This window comes from Drosophila erecta, unplaced genomic scaffold (assembly GCF_003286155.1).
Source record: "Drosophila erecta strain 14021-0224.00,06,07 unplaced genomic scaffold, DereRS2 tig00000000-arrow-pilon, whole genome shotgun sequence".
Taxonomy (NCBI): domain Eukaryota; kingdom Metazoa; phylum Arthropoda; class Insecta; order Diptera; family Drosophilidae; genus Drosophila; species Drosophila erecta.
The window spans coordinates 6,955,093-6,975,732 of NW_020825194.1; the positions used below are offsets into that span (position 1 = coordinate 6,955,093).

General features: G+C 40.8%; 4 protein-coding genes across 4 annotated transcripts in view; 2 read left to right on the forward strand and 2 right to left on the reverse strand.

Moving 5' to 3' along the window:
* Positions 1 to 91: 91 nt before the first annotated feature.
* LOC6554729 (mediator of RNA polymerase II transcription subunit 28) lies at positions 92 to 924 on the reverse strand. Its single transcript, XM_001981756.3, has one exon. It carries the CDS (start codon positions 758 to 760, stop codon positions 188 to 190), a length of 573 nt encoding a protein of 190 aa, XP_001981792.1. The 5' UTR covers positions 761 to 924; the 3' UTR covers positions 92 to 187.
* LOC6554730 lies at positions 916 to 2,235 on the forward strand. The gene has a single exon (XM_001981757.3). The coding sequence runs from the start codon at positions 1,034 to 1,036 to the stop codon at positions 2,114 to 2,116; it is 1,083 nt and encodes a 360-aa protein (XP_001981793.1). The 5' UTR covers positions 916 to 1,033; the 3' UTR covers positions 2,117 to 2,235.
* On the reverse strand, positions 2,120 to 4,402 carry LOC6554731 (vacuolar protein sorting-associated protein 33B). Its single transcript, XM_001981758.3, has 4 exons — positions 4,307 to 4,402; positions 4,151 to 4,251; positions 3,773 to 4,091; positions 2,120 to 3,711 (listed from the first exon to the last, which is right to left on the reverse strand). Exons 1-4 carry the CDS (start codon positions 4,361 to 4,363, stop codon positions 2,263 to 2,265), a joined length of 1,926 nt encoding a protein of 641 aa, XP_001981794.1. The 5' UTR covers positions 4,364 to 4,402; the 3' UTR covers positions 2,120 to 2,262.
* A 412-nt stretch (positions 4,403 to 4,814) lies between these two features.
* LOC6554820 (furin-like protease 1) overlaps positions 4,815 to 20,640 on the forward strand; it is a 128,313-nt gene continuing 112,487 nt past the window's right edge. The window contains exon 1 of the mRNA XM_015153780.2: positions 4,815 to 5,421. The gene's annotated coding sequence lies outside the window, so the exon portion shown is untranslated. The remainder of the gene's footprint in view (positions 5,422 to 20,640) is intronic.

The following is a 20,640-nucleotide window of genomic DNA, read 5'->3' on the forward strand; positions in this document are numbered from 1 at the left end:
CGACATAAAGATAACAAAAATAATAAATGGCACAGATATTATAATAAATGCGTAACCATTTTTCTCCACCAAACTTAATGTTTTGCAGATATGGGATTTTAAAATCAGTTTATTTAACTACACGATATACAAGTAGACTAATCCAGGTCTATACAAAATTACAAGCTAAAAGGAATGCATTTCCTGTTCATTTGGGTGGCATTTGTCTGCCCATCATGCGGAGCTGCTGCATCTGCTGCGCCTGCAGCATGTGCTGTGGACTGGGTTGCATGGGTCCGCCGGGTTGCATTGCGCCCGGTGGCATTCCGGGCATCATTCCTGGTCGCGGCGGAGCACCGCCCATGGGTGGCATTCCGCCACCGGGACCCTGCAGCATGCCAGCGCCGATGGGCGGCGTGGGGCGACTGTGAACGCCCTGCTGGATGTCCGACAGGCAGGCCTTCCACTCCTCCAGGCGGTTGTAGTGCTTCTGGAGAAGCGTCTCCTTGCGCTGAATCTCGATGCTCAGGTCCTGATTCTCGTCCTTGATCAGCATGTAGGGCTTCAGCGTGGAGACGAGAAAGCGCTTCTGCAGGAAGAACGCCTCCATTTGGCGGGCCACGTCTATGAAGCGATTGGTGGTCTTCTGTACCTCCAGATCGATTTCCTCCTTGTTTGTCCCGGAATTCGGTTCCTGTTTGGTCAGCGACAGCAGGCACGACTGGAAGGCCTCCTCGAACTCGTCCATCAGGTTACCGCCGCCGGGCTCGTTGCTGGCCATGATTTCGTGTGCTTGGCAGTTGAATACGCAATTAAAGATAAATAACTTCGCCGGTTCAGCGGCAGCAACAAAAAATTCAGCAGCACAATTTCAGCAGCGGCAATTTCAGCAGGGTTGCTACGTTTTGCAAAGTGCTGTAGTGATGACTTATCGATAATGAGTGGTAGCATACGATAAGCAGACATTCATCGATAGATTCTATCGCGACTTGCATGCGGCTGTTTATGTAAACAAAAAGTTCGAAAACCAAATGATTACTATTTGTCCGCTAAGATGACTGCCCGAATGATCCAACGCGGCCTGCACACCGCTCGCTCCTGCCTGTTGGCCAGAGTTCCTCGTCGCGCCAATCCTGGACTGGGCTACCAGCTGGAGCAGCTGCAGGAGCATCCAGCAAAGGGCAGCGAAGCAAGCGAGGATTACGCCGATCTGGAGTCGGATTTCATGGACGTGCAGAAGACGCATCGGCAATACGAGAAGGAGCAGCAGCAGCACCGCGATCGCATCCGTCAGTTTATGATAAAGCACAAGTATTTCCGGGACGCCAAGTTGCCAAACCTCTTGCTCCATGCCGAAAAGGAGCAGATGCGCCTGCTCCACGAGCGAGATCCCGAGGAATGGAGCGTGGAGCGGTTGGCTGAAAGTTTTCCCGCCACTCCGGACATTGTGCAGAAAATTCTGAGGGCCAAGTGGCGACCAAGAAGTGTGCAAAGGATACGCTCCCACGATGAAACTGTTGTTAAAAACTGGCAGCTAATAAGGGCGGGAAAGGGTGACTTTAGTATCCCACCTGCTCTCTACCAGCATCTGAAGAAATTCGCCGAGCGAAGGCGGCAGGATCTGCGGGAACTAAAGACGCAGGATTGGCCCACAAAATCCCAACTACCCACTCCGCAAGTCAACGAATTCCGCAAGTTGCTGGGCAGCAGTAGTTCCACACCGGAAGAGACGCCTCCACCACAAATCACATCCGGCTATGAAGCACCACCCTCTGCTGCGGAAGATGAAACCTATTTGCTGGATAAAATCCGTAATAAAAAGAAGATGCGCCTGCAGGAGCTTAAGGAACTGCAGCTCGTTGAGCCCGTGCCTACAGTTCCAGAGGAACTAAAGCGACCCATCGAGAATCCCAGTGGCACCGGCTTTCTGCCCAGCTTCGTGCCCAAGTTTGCGAGTAGCGAGATTGTGATCAGTGCCGCCGACCAGCGCAAGTATGAAATAACCCAGTTGAAAACGCGCATTGTTATTCCCCGGAAACTGCACCGCCAAGGAGCCACGTACCGTGTGGAGGATGCCTACTACGACGACGACGGGGAGCTGCTCTACCGAGTGCCTGGAATGACCAGAGCCAATTGATGTCACTTTTAAGAAATATTTATTCGAAAAAAGAGCATTCTTTAAGTTGTAAATTTCAAAAATTGTTAATCACAAGCATTGCCATCATTGTTTGTATACAAAAATATATAAATCATTTGATGCACAGATTCCTAGTCACTTCATGGTCAGTGGTTGAAGGCGGTGGCGATCAAATCGCTGCCCGCCATTAGAGAGTCGGATGCCACGGTTATTTGGGCACCTGTTAGCTTCGCCACAAAATCGCAGGCGGCGATTTCCGCATAACTGGCTCCGCCCACAATAAAAACAAAGAGATTCCTGAGATGCAAGGGGAAAACATCGTGGTCTGCAACACCGTTTGTCTTCAGTTGGCTGGCAAAGGCCTTGGGCGTGGTTCTTCCGCTGTCCAGATGAAGATGCAGTCCCTCAATCATGCCCAGTTTCGAGGATAACTCCTCAGCTGTATTGGTTTTCAGCAAAATGGAGCAGAGCTGCGCCACCAATGGTATGTAGGTGCCATTGAACACAAAACTGGGACATGACTGAAAGCCACCAGCTTGGCTCCTGGAGGAGGAAGCCCCATCCTGACCATCTCCACTAGTGGTAAGCAGCTTTAGCCGGTTAGCATTGGCCTGGAACTCGGTTTGCTGGAACTTGGGCAGATTGGGGAGATTTGAGAGCAGTTTGGTTGGCGCCTTTTTCTCCACCACAAGTGGTGGCAGTAGGCCTGCCTGCGACAACTGCTGGAACACACCCAATTCTTGGTGTCCAAACAGATTGCAGTAGTTCCTCGCAAAGATCTGCAGCTCCTCGGGCGCCACGCCAACGCAGTGATGCAAAAGGCACAGCAATCGCAGAGTATTAAATCTCTGACCATCAGTGGTCAACAGCTCGTCGATCTCGCTCAGCAATCGCTTCCTTGAATCATTGTTTAGTATGTCCTCTTCCAGGGTTTGAAGCTTCCTGAAATTTCCCATCATTTGGATCACAATCTCGCTGGCATTTAGGTGCCTTAGGACTTTGCTTTTGAGCTCGGTTAGTTTGGGCAGCTTTCTGGCCACATAATCGTGCATCTCGTCCAGCTGCATGTCATTGAGTTTCTGCAGCTCCAATCCCAGGGCTTTTACTTGTGCGTGAATCAAACTGCTGACCTGTGCGAACCGCTTGTACCGATTATCGCCGTAGATCTCATCGGAGGTGGAGTTAAGGCGAATGGAACAGGGCTTGCTGGCTGAGTTTACGCCTGCTTTGGACTTCTTTCCCTGGAGCAACTCCACGCGCTGGCTGCTGATCTTGTTCTTCGAATTGTCTACCAGAATCTCGCCGGAACGTTGCTGGAAAACTTCTAAAAGAAGACCTGCATAGATGGCCGGAGTGAGCAAGCTGGCGGGGTAATCCTTATCCCGATCGATAACCAGCCAACCGCCATAGTCCGGTGGATTTGTGGGTGCCGGCAGTTTGCCAAGGGTCTTCATCATTTGCATTAGCTGCGACGAGTGGTTACCGAAGCTCAGAATCACAGACGGTTGTCCGCAAATCATCTGAAGCAATCGCAAGCTCTGGGCCACCGAAGGCAATGGAGATGTGTTTCTCTGGAGGTAGAGGCACTCATACAACTGAAAAATACGATATCCAATATAAAAACTTTCTCGGACTATTATAAGTGCATCTACTGACGTTGGGCAGCTCCAAGCTAAGAACTCCCTGGTCGAAGTAGATGAAGTCCCAGTTAAAGTGATGAAGTTGCACCAGTCCGTAGAGCCCAGCTTGTTCCAGCAGGGTTTGGAAATAGGAGTAGCAACTGGGCACGCAGACTATGTGGTACATTTTCATGGATATGTCCGGCATTTCCTCCAAGGCCACTGGTTGCAATTGCTTGAGTAGTTTCTGAAATGTGCCCAAAACACTGCGGATCATGTAGATGTGCACCTGATCAGCGGATCGGGGTAGTGATTGTGCGGCATCATGTTTGTAGATCCTTTGTATGCCCTTCAACCTGTAAGGCGTACATACAAGTCGTACATATCTATCTATATCTATAGATTAAACACCTACTTCAGCCAGGAGGCAGTGACAACATGTTCCAGTGGCTTTATCAAGTCGGGCTCCAAAATCAACTCCTTTTTTCCAGGTATGGAACATAGTATGGAACACAGCTGCAGTTGATTTACAGATAGTTAATAGTTTTACTCCTCTGACGCACTGTTTCACCTTTTCCTGGGCCACCAACTGGAATCCCTGCAGCTTTTTGTCCAGCGTCAAATCCATTCTTCGCCGCACAACACGAACAGCTGATGCAGCAAGGTAGCAATTGTAAGGTGACGCACGCAAGCTGCAATAAGGTTGTCACAACTCAAACTTCAATAGTTTTCAATTTGTTCATTATCATGGTTATCATGGTTAAATAAGCAGTTTTACTAGTTCTTTTATATCATATATTTGACAACGACTCTGAAATATAGCAATTAATTGTACACATGAACAAAATATAACATAATTGTAGAGTCTCTCATAAAACTGTTTATTGCGCACAGTGTGATACAGTGGAAATTGTGGCTGAAGTAAAAACTTATGTTCGAGATCGAATGCCTTTATAAGGGACCGCCTGGTTCGATTGTACTCCTCTACCGCTTTCGACCCACGGTGCGCAGTCTGGTCGCACACGAACTATCGAACCGGTTCGCTGTGCGCTCCCATCTCTAGTCGGGTATTTAAGCGCGTTTCGCTGCAAAAATGTCAGTTTCGTTCCAAATTCCGAAGCGAGAGGTTGTCGTGGGAGGATATTGCGCGCGCTCTGTTTGCATTTATGTGTTTTTATCGTGATTCTGTCGACCGAAATCATATGTTTTTAGCCAGGAGAGAGACGATTGCCAGAACAGCAGCAAAACGGGCGGAGTTCTGCGGTGGAAAATTGAAAATTAGCAAGCGCACAACACACACACAGTGATTGGGGCGAATTAAATAGGAATCAAAATATGGTTAGCCATTCGAAAAGCGTGTAATAAAATCGTGAAGAAAAACCAGAAAACAAATTTGTTATCGCTCTCCGTCTCTTTCTCTCTCCCATTCTCGCTGCGATTTGCTCTCCGTGTGTTTATGTCTCAGCTGTCCAAGTGTGTGTGCGGCCCGTGTGCGTGTGCGAGTGTGTGTGACGTATGTGCGTGCAAGTGCTTGTGATTTTATGTTGTTGTTTTGCCTGCTTTCGCGTGAAATTCAACAACAACAACCACAGCAGCAACAACAAGCAAAGCAACAGCCAACAACAAATTTAAATTGAGATCCTCCATAGAATCCAAGCTTACAGGCGCCTATTTTCCAGTCATCAGGTGAGCTTGCACTTACTTTGTTTATAAATAAATTGTTTATGGCGTATGTGGGTGAAACTGTGCGAAAATATCTGAAATATTTAATCTAATGACAAAAATAGCCGTGCGGTCTGGTTTGTTGTTGTTTTCTTTTTTTTGGGCAATTGCAGCTTGTTGCATGTACTCGGCTTCCCTTTTGTGCCGCAGATTCGTCTCTTCTTTGCCACTCTCTCCTTCTCTCCCTGTCCTGGTTGCAGTTTTACATTGTTGCCTTTGTCAATCATTATCTTTGTGATTTCGTTTCGTTTTGTTTCGTTCTGTTTTTGTTTTAGTGGCTAACATTATTTTCTTATAGTCCGTGTCTGTGCTTGTTCGCGTTTTCTTTGCGGTTCAATTGTTGTTGCGATACCGGTTTGAGCGGCTATCTCGCTCCGGCACGTTGCACAGGTTGCCGTTTAGTTTACTTTTAGTTTCTCTATTCTTTGCGCTCCCGTGCCGTCTAATCGCATCTTCTTCTTCGCGCTCATCTTCCTAATTCCGTTCGTTCGTGTTGTTCTTCTTGCCCCTCCCAATTTTGCTTTTTTTGTCTGTGTCTCCCTCTCTCCCATTAGAAATGAGTTTTTGCTATCGGTTCTATAATTTATTGGCCTTTCGATTTATTTAAAAGTTTAATTTTTACCCAGGCTGTTCAACTTTTGTTAATTGCCAAAAAGTTTTAAAATGTTTTTAAGTAGTTTAGCTTAGAACAGGTTTTTCAACAGTATTTTTTGTTAGGCGAGTTTCGCTACAATGTTTTAACAAAATCAGATTTATAATTTATTAATAGAAATCCCAAATAATGTATGTAATGTTTGCGATCATATTATTTTTCTATTCATTATTGTAAGTTTGTTCCCGAAAGTGCGAGAAAGTTTAGTTTCAGTACGCAATCTGGCACTTAACAAATTTGAAGCGAATGTTTGTATTTTCCTGTATACATTAGCATTAATTAAAAATAATTCCCGTGTGCTGGAACCGAATGATGCGACATTTTATTACTCATAAGAGCTGTTAATCTTTAGTTTGTTTAAAAAAGATGGGGTTCGTGCCAAAAGAAAATTCCGCTTAGGTTATCGAGGCCGTCGGGGTTTCTCAATTCGATTTCTATTGCAAGATGGGTTCACTCGCCAATAAAAACATTAATAAGGCAGCCAGCAAAGCAAAGCGAAATAATTCATTTGCATTTACATAGGTAAATAAACAACACCATCGCCCGAAGGTGATTCCAATCCCAATTCCAATCGCCCCCATAAATTCTCTTGCCAAAGTTCGGCACTAATTAAAGCCTGAAACAAATTACGCATCTACGGGGAGAAAAACGGAACAAGAACTTGTGCAAACAGCCATGATTTTGAAAAAAGAAAACGGAAAGCATTTTTGCAACGTGCGTTGCTCTTGGATATTTTTTTTCTTTTATTATTCCATACCGCCCCCATCCATTCAATCTACAATTTTTCCCCAAAAAGATTCTCGTTTTTGTTCGCCGTGTGGAGGCGTGTGAATTTTGGTCGGTTTGATGTCTGTTTTTGCTCTGCTCATTTCCACGCTCACACATCAAACCCAATTAGTATTGTTCTTTTGTTGTCATACGGCAAATATTTCCATTTGTCTGTTTGTGCACATATACGAGTTTGTATGTATAAATTGCTTTGTATTAGCTTCGTTCCACTCGCCTTCGATCTCTGGTGTTTGGCGTAAGTTTGTTTAAAAATGTAATTACTCCCATACTTTGCGGTTCTATTTTTGGACAGCTTTTTTGTCGGTACTTTTGGACACATGTGGCTTATTTGCGCATTTGTAACGAATTTTGTAACGAATTTCACTGAAGATTTTATTATCTGTAGCCCCACAAGGTGACACATACTCGTCGTACATCTGTAAAAAAGTGAGCGTTTTATTTTAGCACACTCATCAGAAAACCACAAACAATCGCGGCAAGTCGCATTCATGCGTTTCTTTTCATTAGGGTGACTCACTCGAGCAACGAAGACGAGGAGTAATAAAGAATTGTTCATTCTACGGCATTCTTCGCTCTACGCTCTACAGCTTTAATCATTTCTTTGGGGCGGGAGCACTGAGCCATGTTTGTTTTTCTTTCGCCGAACCAGAATGGCGAAAGTGAACCCACCTCGAGTTGGGACAAGTATATACATTTAAATGTACTTATGGCTATACATATGTTGAGGATATAGAATCTGGGATGGGTGACTGGGCAGCACCTATCCATCCGAACGACCGACTGACTGCCTTGAGCAAAGTATTTTGGCGCGTGTCCAAGTAGAAACAAAGAAAAGCGACTAAAAGGCAGATATCGCGAATAAATCAGCAAATCGTTATTTTGCCACTATGTTTGTGGAACATTTACTTTGAAAAGTGCCTACGTCTTAACGCTCCAGAAAAATTAATACACGAAATACATTCTCCAGACTTGATTTGTATATTTTAGAAAAATGTATCTTTTAACGAGGCAGATGTGTTTGAGAAACCAGTTTCAGAACAACTTTTATTCGTGCATAAAATTTCCATTTAAACTGATCGATGGCGAAATATTTGATTTTAGATTTTGCCCATTCGCGAATTATTTGATTTTTCGTTTTTGCCTATTCGCAATACCGAAAATTAACTTTGCACTTATTTTTAGAATAAAGTAATTACAAGCAGTCGGATAAGATAAACAAATCTGATCAAAGTTCATTGCAAATTTTCGACTTTGGCTGCTGGAAGATTGCAAACTTAATTGGAAATTCGGGGGAACAAATTTATGCAAAGCAGCTAGTCAGCCATTAGGTTAACTTCTCTCGTACGGCCAATTCATTTGGAGAACCTACCCAACTGCCAACCATTTCACATCGGCGGCTTTCACAAGTCGCGGGGTTTTCACATCCTCGTCTTAAACGCTGCCTAGCCGAAAAATGACGGCACTCAAGCGCAGAAGAAAAATCGGTTTTCCTCTATGGTCTGGATTGCTTTGGTCGTGCAATCTCCAGTTTAGTTCCCTCGAATTTTCTCACCTTTCTCAGCAATTTGAGCGCGAGGCAACGTGCCACGCATAGCTGAGAAGGCGGAAAAGCGTTTGACGCGACTCCGTCTCAGCATTTTTCCAACTTTCCCTCGATCTGCTGCCTCGCACTCCCACCGCCGTCCTTTGTTTATTCGGTTCAGTTTGAATTTGCCGCGATGTCGCCGCCCAAAAAATACAGGAAAACAGAAACCAAACAAAAGCGGAACCAACTAGTTAGCTGCCTTAGAAACTGCTGAAGTACAAAGAATTCTACAATGGTCGAAATTTCAAAACCTCAAATTTGAAAAATTCTTTTTTTCCGAACACTGCTTCTTAAAACTAAAATTATTCTATATCGACAAGTCAGCTAATTCGAAAATCATCAAAAGATTTTGTAATCCAAAAACTGTTTGTTCATACAAATTTCAGCGTTTTTGCAGCTATTTACTTTGCTAGCTTTAACAAAAAAGCTTAATTATTAAAAACATCAAATTTCTAGATATTATAACAGAAAATCTCAAGTGTCAACAATATTTACCAGAGTTTTTTTTCATTCTTTCTTTTTTTTGCCGCATGAACGAGGCAAAAGACAGGAGGCTGGATTTGAGCAATTGAAACGAGCTGAACTCTTTATTTTGCACTTTGACTCAGCATAAATTTCTTTTGTTTTTCGTTTGGCTAGTTCCTGGAGTAGACACCAAAAAAAGATACAAAAATACTTTAGGGCAAATCCACCGGATATTGCAAATTTTGCGTTTCTTCTAGTTCAATGGTCACTAGTGATCTCATTTTTTTCTCTTGATCTATTCTTCGTTGATTCTTTACTGATAACATTAGTTACATTTAGGAGTGGATATTGAAAATGCACCTCTAAATTCGATTTATTTTCTCAAAAATCAAGTATCTCACTCATGGTGAAAGTGAAACGAAGTCACCGAAAAAAACATTTTTCTCGTTTTATGATCCAAAATTCTTTTTATGCTGAGAATTTTGGCGAAACTACAAGTGCCTCCTTTTGGGATAAAAAAAAAAAAACTCGAGAGTCAAGGAAAACTATCGATGCATTCTGTGCAGTCAACCAAGTTGACATTTGCTAACAAAATACGCTGGAAATATGAACAAGGAAAACTGCTTATATGTTTGTTTACCAACAGAGACAGTATAGTAGTACTCCCAACCCAACCGCCTTCAATGTCGAAGAAATGTTGCACACGAAAATGTATTCAAAAAGCTTCTGCATTTTAACACATGATTTCATATGCAAATATGAACAATGCAAAGAATATGGGGAGTAGAAACGAGATGCCGAGACGAAAATTTATGGGAAATCACAAAATTTATGGCATTTCTTGGTGGCAGAGAGTGGGACAGAGCATGCGACAGAGAGAGTTGGATATATGTACAAACATATATCTGGGAAAACTCCGTGCAGAGTTGGCAAGAAGTTGATGTTGTCTAAGCTGTTTTCCCCGTTCATTTTCCGCTCTCTCGCTCGTTTTTCACTTACTTTTCTTGTTTGCCAAAGTTATACAATTTTTCGAGTGTATAAGTGTGTCTGTGTGTGTGTTTGTACTTTTTGGCACGTGACAATAAATTGTTGTTTGTTGTCTCCCGCCGTATTTGTTGTTCGCTGTTCGTTGTCTTGCAAGAATGGCCGTAGAGAAGTGTGTCATAAATGTCATAGTTAATATTTGCTGCTCTGTAAAATTTTTGGCTCTTTTTGCCAACTTGGGAAGCTTACTGCTTTTGCTTTATAAATAAAAAAAAAAGCATAAAAAGTATATCGCAGCGCTCTGTCAACCTTGACCCAGCAAAAAAACAAAGGCGTTCGCGTCGAAGTGAGATGGGGATGTTTCATGCGAGGCGATATAAATTGCACAGCCAGCAAATTTATGGATTTAACTCAGTGCCCCCTCAACCAACCAATAACCCACAAAAGTTTCAGGCGCGGTTACTCGTATTTTCAATTAGAGAAGCACTGCCAAAGACAGGAAATCAGTGCAAAAAAATGGTAGTACTAATGAAACTTTATTTAAAATCGTGCGAAATTCGACAGCAAAAACCCAGAGCAGGCTGAAAATAGAACTCACAAACTTAATTTTATTTTTCGAACTAACTGGTTTTTATTATATTCTTAAATTGATCTTGTATGTGCCGTGAAAATCAATAGTGTTATTTACTATTTGATAAAGCAGTAGCTATACGTTTTGTTAATTTGAATAAATTTATAAGAGTAGTACTGCATTTGCATTTTCTATTATTTATAGTGCGGTTTCAGTAGAAACTGAAGTTCCATAAATAAAAACTACTTGAACACTTTCCAAACCAAGCTTGGCCATGCAACTTGGTTAATTTTTCATAAACCGACCATTTTTGCTAATGGTTTTGGATTTCGCACATCAGTAGCTGTACTATGCACATATTAGTAGTGTTAAATTTAGAGATTTCTAATTCGCTGAGTTACTAGTATAGCTTTAAAACACAGTCCGCTTCCGAATTATTTGTTCCGGCTACAATCATGCGATCAACTTAACCCTGAAACTTGCTCGCAACAATTTGCGTCGATAAAAGCCACAAAGCTGAAATTCAATCGACATATTGTAGTGGCTTTCGGTTGCCTTGAACAATCAGAATCGGAACGAGCTGATAATACGCATTAATCTCTCACCTGCCGAGCACCTGGAGAGCACCAGCTAGAATCTACAAACTATGAAAATGAAATGTGGTGGGTGTTTGGTTGGTGGAAGAGCGGGAAAACTGTAAAATTGTTCACCTTGCAAGCTCGGAAAAGCAGCAAAGCACTCACATAAAAAACAAAAAAAAATGTTCATTATTGTTTTTGTTTCTCCTGTTGCTTTTCCGATGGCTTTAGTTTTCTGATTGCAGCTCAGTTCTTCTCCTCGTTGACTGTATTTTATTGTTGGCTGGCTGCTCTTGGCCTAAAGTTGATTGCATGACATTGTTCTTAGCCAGCAGCTCCCCTGTGTGTGTGTGTGTGTGTGTGTGGATGTTTTGTTGTATTTTTTTCAGTGCGGTTTGTTTACATTTATTTTGTTGCTCACAATCAGAAGGCTTTGCTAGAATCCACCGTCCGACCAAACCACTCACCATTTGCAATATTATTGAAAAACCACTTGAATCGACCACCTACCACCACCCTCTTTGTTTGCCGTTCAACTTTGATTTCTATTTCGTTTTTCCCCTGCTTTTTTTTTTTGTTGTGTAGCTTTATTGTTAAGGCATTTTTTTTGGTTGAAAATACTTGAAGTGCATTTTCATTTCGTGTTGCAATTGATGAATGCGCGCGTAATAAACTTGAAAAATGCCCATTTCGGTAGATTGTCGGCAGTTTCTAAGGAGCCAGATTTTTCCAACTCAGACGGTTTTCCTCACGTATTCGGGGGGTCTTTTTGGGTGAAAACTTCTGGGAGCTGCGAGGCCTGATGGACAAGACAAATCGCTTTTTCTTTTGCGGAGTGGGGTCGTTAAAAATAGTTGAAATATTGAATATAATTTGGGCCAGCGGAAAAGGAATAGGAAAAAGACTTCACACACTGATTGGCAGCCGCTTAACAGATGTTTTTCGCCCCGAAATTAGGTGATTTCAAATGTCTGGATGTTTGAGTTTTATTCGGGTTGTCATTTCAAAAAATTAACCTATCGGTTAGTTTAACAACTCGTAATTTGAGTCCATGCTTCCTTATTAAATCACAATAAATAATTTATTTTTAATCATTATTTTCTGAGTATGCTGTAATGCATTCAGTAAATATTCAGCCTTCGATGTAACAGCTTTGGCTAATAAAAATCTTAAAGGTCGTTAAGAAAACCTTAATACGTTAATTGGATTTTACTCAAAGTGGGTTAAGGAATATAAACATTTTTATGTTTCGTCTTTTTCATTTGGCACCCAATGGAGTGGCCATATTGCAGCAAACCACTGAGATGCATTTTAACTACTCTTTAATGTGGACATTGATAGGATCATAAAAATCGGCGAGTGTTCGCAGCACATTGTGCGAATCGAATTATTGACAATAATGCGACAAGTCAGGACAAACATTTTCGTTAAGGCGTTTATAATAATAATCGTTATTATTCGCTGATGGAAGGCGATGAACATAAAGATGCCAGGAAGCGAAAGAAGGCGAATGGCGAAAGAGGATATCATCGCCATCAGCACTTGACTTGCATTTTATGCTCAAATTATAATAAACGAAGAGGTTGAAGGCAGTCAAATTGTATGGCAAAGAATACGCTTTTAAAAACAGCATCTTTAAGAGTTTCAAACAACATTTCTTGTTGATTTTAATATTATTATTTTTATTTTTTGTAGTAAAATTGTTCAATTTAAAAAGGGGAAGACCTATATTTATTTTGCTGGCCCGTTTAAAAATACATTAACCCTCTGGGCAAAGAACTTTTTGCAACATTTTGCCACGCCCCCGCCCACATCGGTGTCAAAAGAGTGGTCAACTTCAACTCGGCAGATACAGCACTTGCTATTTTATGGATACCCATGTATATAAACTGTATACACATCCGCTGGGTGAATCCTCTTTGCAGTCGGTGGTTACTGGTTAAAATGGCATCATTGTTGGCTTTTGGAGGCTGTCTTTTAACACTGTGTCGCCTCTTGTAAAAATGATAAACAGTATGCACTATATATAAAGTTCTTAAATACATAGCTTTAATAATTTGGGAAGCACCTACTGTTGATAAGGTAGCATGTGAATTTAATTACAATGCAATTCTATTAGTTTATGTATTTTGTTAGTGTACTCGACATAAGAAGTTCTACATTATTTCCTTCATTGTTTCTTGAAAATTGTGCATCAGTTCCATTGGTTTTAATGCTCCTGTTTTTAAAGTTATTTCCTCTTCTCCGAAATTGCCTTTGCCCGCTATTAATGCGTTATTGTCGTGGTCTTTTTCCGTTTTATTCAAGTGCCATTAATTTGTATGCATCATTATAATTAAGCATAATTACGATTAAAAAACCAGACAGCAATTTCAGATGATTCAAACTTGATGAGCATTTTCTTGGGCATCATGACATGACGAAAATTAAATGCAAGAGTTACCAAACCGAAAATGAACCGGTCCGTTGACCCTCGGTTTCATCTACTTAACTGAATGGAAAAATCACTCAGTTTCCCTATTTTTTTTTATTTCCCCTGTTTGTTGCGCTTTGCTGATTTACATGGATTTTCACAGTTTTCGGTAGCTTTATCTTTAACCCTTTGCTAGATGAGTGTACTTTCTGGTCAGCTGAGTAAAACGAATAAAGTGTTTGGATATTATCTTATCTTTCATTTAGCTTACCTCACCTTTGGCAATGACATAATGAGTTTTTTGGTTCAGTTTGTGTGTTGCTTTATTTTATGATAATTCTGTGTTCTGTGTGTGTTTAAAAAAACATAATTTCGTTTGTTGAACTTCCTGTTTTTGGTGATTCGGTGTTCATGCATTGATTAATGGGGCCACGAACTTGGCTTTTGGTTGGCTATTTAAAAATGAGTTGAATTTGGGACTCCAAAATACATTTGTAAAGTTAATTGCTTTAAAAACATCAGAAAAGTAATGATGTTATTGTTATAAATCGTGCTTGCCTTATTTAAAAGCTATATTTATTTCAGCTGATTGTTTTATTTCCCCGCTGCTGGAAATCGCGTGCATCACAGCTCCTCCTTTAGTTTACGCCATATTATACCAACTCCAGTTCGAAGTCACGTACACCGAAACTCAAAAAAGGACGGCAACACAAATTGATTTTCGTGGCTGCTGTCTGTCGGCCAGCGAATAATCAAATCAAACAAGCTAAATTCATCTCGGCCAAGAAACATATATTCATTCAGCGTTTGCCCCTCGAAAATATACATATACAGGCGTATATATGTATGCATGCAAGTCATACTCGTATACCAAAAATCAATCTTTCAGTGAAGAAGAACGCCCCGAAAATTGTGGTCATTAGTTTTTGGCAAAGGAATAAAATTGGAATTCTTGTGTATGGGGGGCCTTTCCGAAAAAGTTCATGACCAAAACGCCAGCAAACTACTTAGCCAAGTTGGCAGTGGCCGATTTTTGGGGCCATGGCTTTTGTTCAAACATCCAGAGCGCCACAATTCCGCTCTCTTGCCGACTTTTGATGCGCGGCATCAATCAGTTTGCCTCTCAACTACCCATTGTCTGAACTTGAAATCGACTTTTAAGCAGCCACAAAAGGCAGACAGGCCAGTCTGACCGCAACATAAAAGCCTAATGATCTCAGCCAGCGATTGAGTTACATGCATCGAATCTCTGGCGATCTCTGGCTCCTCGGAGCCCCTTCGAAATCCCTGCCGATTGTCGGGCCTCCACCTCTCAACAGTTAATCACGAACTGGCCAAAAGAATGCCGGATTAGGGCGGCGTCACTTTTTTTTTTTAAGGAGGCCACAGTGGAACCAGTTTTACGGAGCGCCGGCTTCAAAGTTGTCGATTGTTTGCATTGTGGAAGTAGCTTCATACTAAAGGTACATTGATTTTATATTACATCAATGTATGTCTTAAATTAAATATTGATCGGAAAGTATGATCTTCATTTGCTGTTAAGAAATCGTAAACATCTTTGAACACCTATGTTTTTATTTTCTTTAATTACTTCAAAACAAAATATGTTATATTTTCGGATTTATTTATGCTAGGAACTTTGGTATGTTTCAATTATAAATCCAGATGATTTTTCTTAAAATTGTTCGTATCCTGTTCGTTTGTAATTATATATTTCCCAAAATTACTTTATTAGCGGGTTGTTTCGGTTTATTAGCCATGTCTACCTCGCCGTAGAGCATCTGTAGTTTTTATTGTTTGCCCGAGCAGAGCGTTCTTCTTGTTTTTGTAAATCAAGTTTTGCAGTTTTTGAAGTCGGGGTCTGGCTTTTTGAAATGTTTGTTATTCCGCCAGAGCAACTGGGGAGCAACTCGTTTATGGCCAAAAGGGCGAAGGGTCTAAACGGCGGTGGAGTCCCTGCTGGATGAGCCGGGGCTCTGGATGATTGTGTCTGGGGTCGCTTTAACTTCTTCGCCTCGCGGGCTCTGGCTTTTGGCATATTTACTGTGCGGGCTGCGTGGCAGCAAAAGCAACAGCAAATGGCAACAGCAGCAGCAACAAGCAAAACGTGCAACGCCAAAATATGCAACTGCAACAAGATCTTGAGCTTGCAATGCTGCATCCACATCGTCGTCATCCCGTCTAGCTTGGGTTATTTTCTTGTTAGCTTCCTTGGCTCTGGAGGGTTCGACTTTTGGTCTCCCCGTTGGCCTGGCTATCTGCCAATTGTTTGGCAAATTAACAGCCCAAAAGGAGTTGCCAGTTGCGAGCTAGTCGAGGTTGTTGCTGCATTGCTGCTGTTGCATTTTCTGTTGCAAGTGCCCCAGTGGCTCGCACACTGGCAAGTTTCCTCTCCAAATGTTTGGCCAGAATAACATTTAAATATGCCTTTGTTTGGCCAAGTCTTTGGCCTTTCTTTCTCTGCCAAATCCTCGCTTGCTGTCGTTTCCCGTATGATAATCTTCTCGGTTGTCCTCGTTTCATGGGCATGGCTACATATACTCTAACTTCAGGGGACTCTGTGTACCAAAGAAGTTAAATTTCCGTAGTGAAATATTTTCAAATTGAATTAAGCATTTTTTAAATGCGATATGTGTGTTAATACATTAATAATTATTTGTCTTTTATAGAGCATTCCAAGTTCGGCTTAGTTATTTAGGTATGCATACATCGCCGACATTATCTGGGTTTTTGTAGCCATTGAATTTATTCATGCATCTATATTTGGCTAAATTACATGTTCGCGAAGAGCAAAAAGCCACAAGAAAAGCTACTTCGTCGAGATCGTATAATCCTTAAGTGCCCCCTTTCAACCTAATTAGAGGACAGAGTGTGTGTGTTTGTGTTTGTGTGTGAGTTAGCTTTCTTTGCCGAGAAAAGTTTTTCTTGCATTTCTGGGATACATAATTAGCCAACCAACCAGTCAGTGCTTTTGCTGCAGTTTTTGCATTTCTTTTCGTTTCAGCAGCCTCATTTCTAAACTCTCTTCTATGCGACTGCTTTTTTAATGCACTTTTCCACTCTATTTCATTGCAGGTGAGCTCATCATTTGCATCAAATGATAAATTGCATCAGAATTGCAGCATTTGCCGGTAAATATTTCAGGTCTTTGGCAGTTGAACATTTGTGAGCGCTAGTTAAGGGATTAATTCGGATTATATAGTAGTTTGCAAACTTATCACGAAAATTGTAGTTAAAGATTACCAAGATGTTTTGCAATATGCATATTAAATCTTATTAAAAAACAGGCTTCTAAATTGCCTGGGGATGTATGCAAATGAGCTGTAAAATCAAGTTGGCATTAGTAGGTATTATTTATTGGTCAAACTATACTTATCGCAGTAAAAAGTTTAATTTAAGCGCTCTTCCCATTTGTCTCACATAAATAGCACATTTTAAGCATGTGGAGCTGGTGCATTCCTTCCCATTTTCCGCACTAAATTCTTCGACTTGAAGTCATAAAACAAGACTTGGATGAGCAACGAGCTATGGTCGCTGGTATAAATTACATAAATATAGAAGAAGAACGCCAACTGGCATTGCAAGTGCAACTGCAACTGCAACTGCCACCGCAACTGCAACTACAACTTGCAGCGTCAACTGGGCCAAACTAAATGTCAGCAAGTTTAGCTCGGCTACTCTGAGCGTTTTTCTTTTATGACTGCCGTGTGCACTCGCGTATCGGGCTATATATCTGCAATTGTACAGATAGCAGTCTACGTTTTATAGGCTAACTGCTTTTCGCTCTGCGCCTTTGGCTGACTTCACCTTTGTACGCTCGATCGGGCCAAGACCTATGCAGGTTCATAAATACAAATACAAATATATTTGGAACTGAAATTTTAGTAGTAAAAAAAGAAACCTAATATCAGCAGTGTCTACAATTAAAAGAATTATTCTGTTTCTTGAACTGACGATTAGTTTACGTTGGCTACCTCTTGAAATAAATCCTACTCAACCAATCTAAACCGGAAGTCAGTTCGAAGTGAATGGTAATCGTTGGCCAGTTTGGTTGTGTTTTCTCCACTACTTCGTGGTCATTTTTGCAGCCGTCCAAAGTTTCGCAATTAAAATGCCATTGAAGTGTTTGAGTTCTGCCTCTGACTTTGCCAGCCCTAAGCCAGTAATCAGTTAACGAGGAGCCCCTTTCCTTCCCTTTTCCCTTGAGATTCTGACAACCGGAATTGGCTTGATGGATGCGTGGAGAAATCGTCGTCTGATTGGCCGCCACGCCTCTAATTAAACAGGTATGTGCTCAGCGGATCTGATTCACTTAGCCGATTAATTAATTCGCAACAACTGCTGTTGCACCTGGACTTTCGTCGATAATTGCCGATGACAATATCAAAGTGTTTTTGTGCCTCACTTTGAAATTAAATGAATTGCAATTGTCAAGCCGGGCGGACATCAATAAAAATTGCTCCATTTTCAGTTTCATTTTCATTTTCATTCCAATACCCCCATTCCCATTCCCATTCTTATTTCCATTTCCCATTCTCGTTGGCCGCTTTCCCATTGCCATTTCCTTGGCGACTTCTGCGTGTGCGGTGTGTGAAAAATGTAACAATAATTGAAATTTAATAGCCACGCCGACAGCCCGCAACCAAATGTCGTCAGCAGCCAGTGGCAGGCAGCAAAAAACTGTTGTAAACCGCGTCGCAACGTCGTTTCCTCATCATCAGGACTTGGTTTCCTCCTCAGCATAAATGCATAAAGATCGCTGGAAACGAGGGGAAGTTGGGGGAGAAGGGGCGAAAAATCGCATTCACTTTTACTATTATATTCATAGGCGAGCAAAGTGCAGAATTGCGGTCGAAAAGGTTTGGGCTGTACGATACCCTGCAAAAATAATTATTAAAGTTTAAATTTATAAAAATCCCAATACAATTTTACCACTTTAAATATATATATTTTTTTAAATAATATTATTAGATTAGTTTGAAATTTTGAATATTTGTTTTTAAATATATTTCGTATTACCACTTATTTTATGATGGTTATATGCTATCTTATTTACAAATATAAGTAGATGACAAATATCTAACCATAAAAAACCTCAATGTCCTTAAAGGAATATACCCCACAAGCACTGGGTATCGAAATGCATACGTTGCTGACGTTGTCGTCATCGCCGTTGGCGGTTCATAAAAAGGAGCTGAAATAAAAGTGGGTCAAAAACTGTAAATGATATTTGTTCTACTTGGTTTAAGATGTTGTTGGACAAACTCCCTAGCGGTGGCTCCCACTTTGCATCCCGCGATTTCGCGCACATATCACATTATACTGGGAATGCATTTGGTAAAACGATTTGTTGGCCAAAGTTCATGGAACCAGGCAACAGGAAAAGGGGACATTTGAACCATTAAAATGCTAAAATGATTCCCATAGCTGGCAGCAAAGAATGAAGTGTAAAATTCAACACCAACCGAATATCACACTCGACTGCCAGTGTCGTCACAGAATGATGTCGAAGTCGATGAACTTTGTTTGCTGCCGATGCGCAGATACAGATACAAATTCGAATACAGTGGCAGATTGAGATACTGATGGTGCGAAGGCTGTGAAGGGCGATAACGTTCAGTGGTTGTCACTTGATCGGTTTGGGCACAGACTCCACTGGGAATTAGCATATATGCGCTAACTGGTGATCAGTTTCCAAGGTGCATAAAAAACCAAAACCTGATCAGTGCCACAAAAATACCGGAATTTTTAGAAAACATTTACACGTTGGCTACCGAGAAAATGTTCTGATAAATGACTCAAATTAAAGAAACAAGTAAAGCAAGCTATTATACAGATACGTATTATTTTGTGTCAACAAATAATCACTCAAAGAAAAAAGTATAAAGTGATAAAATCATATTCAAATTTTCAAGAGAAGTTTGAATAAATAAACAAGATTATGAAAATATGTCTAGAAACTGGTTTTGTGTGCCACTTTACCATTTCGAATAAATTTATTTGCAGACTTAACACAATCTTTTATCAGAGCCACTTATCAAAGACACTTTTTAATGGCTGCTTCTTTAAAACAATTTATCTAAATTTTTTAATTGCCTAAAGTGATTGTAGAAATGTTTTTTTTTTCTCGAAACCATAAGAACTTGCATTTAAGAGCAAAAGTGAGCATTTATCTCATTAACTTATTTTGACACGCCAATTTTCGCATGGAAAAATGTTCATCAAACGGAAAATTGGCCATCAATATGGCGAAAAGGGGAATTCAACTTTTTAAAGCAACGGAAAAGCTTCCGTCATAATTTGCTGGCATAAATTCGAAATTCAAAGTGAAGATTTCACAGAAAGCAGAAGCAAATAAAAACAAATTGGAATTTCCTGTTAGGGCTCTTTGGCTCCTGGCCAAAATCATCATCATAATCATATTCATTAGGTTAATGATTATAACAGACATTAACATCATTATCAGTGGTTGTCTGGCATTTTGATATTGTGCGCAAAACCAAATAAAGTTAGAACTGAGAATTTGAATGAGAGCCTAATTAGAGACCACTACTTTGCCTTGGGAGGGTATTTTACAGAATTGTTTCGATAACATTTAAATGTGTAGTACATTTAAATAATATTTAATACTTACTGTATGGGTTTTTGTCTTTAACTTGTATCAGTAATAGCTTTTTAATACAAAATTGAATGGCAACTCTAAAGCTTAGAGAATATAAGTTTTAATATATCTTCAATTTGACCCTTCTGGCCTCGTCCCCAATGAAATCATTAACTGGTCCACCTTAACCCTTTACCGCCGGAAGGCTTAGGCCTCGGCTAACTAATTCCTTTGTGGGTTGGGGATTTTCAAAAGGGGTCCAAGAGGAGTGGGTCAGTCTGTGGCCCTGGGGCATGTCTGTAAATCATATCAAAAAGGGGTCGGGTTCACTTAGGTCTGGTCGCCGCTTAATTTATGTGGTTTCACATTGTTTGTTTTCCCGGTTATTTTTTTTGTGATTTTTTCTAACCGGAAGTTTTTCTTTGTCTTAATTTAATTAATGAACTGATGAATTTTTACTGCATTTAATGATGAGCTTTTAAAGTAAATCCATTTCTCGTTTTTTGTTTCACAGATGTCAGGAATAGTACTTCCTTTAATTAATT

Excerpts from the sequence above, each read along its gene's own strand:
- LOC6554729 (XM_001981756.3), bottom strand. The coding sequence starts at position 760 with ATGGCCAGCAACGAGCCCGGCGGCGGTAACCTGATGGACGAGTTCGAG.
- LOC6554730 (XM_001981757.3), top strand. The coding sequence starts at position 1,034 with ATGACTGCCCGAATGATCCAACGCGGCCTGCACACCGCTCGCTCCTGC.
- LOC6554731 (XM_001981758.3), bottom strand. The coding sequence starts at position 4,363 with ATGGATTTGACGCTGGACAAAAAGCTGCAGGGATTCCAGTTGGTGGCC. Across the intron at positions 4,252-4,306 it reads AGTTGGTGGCCCAGGAAAAG|CTGTGTTCCATACTATGTTC; the intron begins GTGAAACAGTGC and ends AATCAACTGCAG. Across the intron at positions 3,712-3,772 it reads TTAGCTTGGAGCTGCCCAAC|TTGTATGAGTGCCTCTACCT; the intron begins GTCAGTAGATGC and ends CGTATTTTTCAG.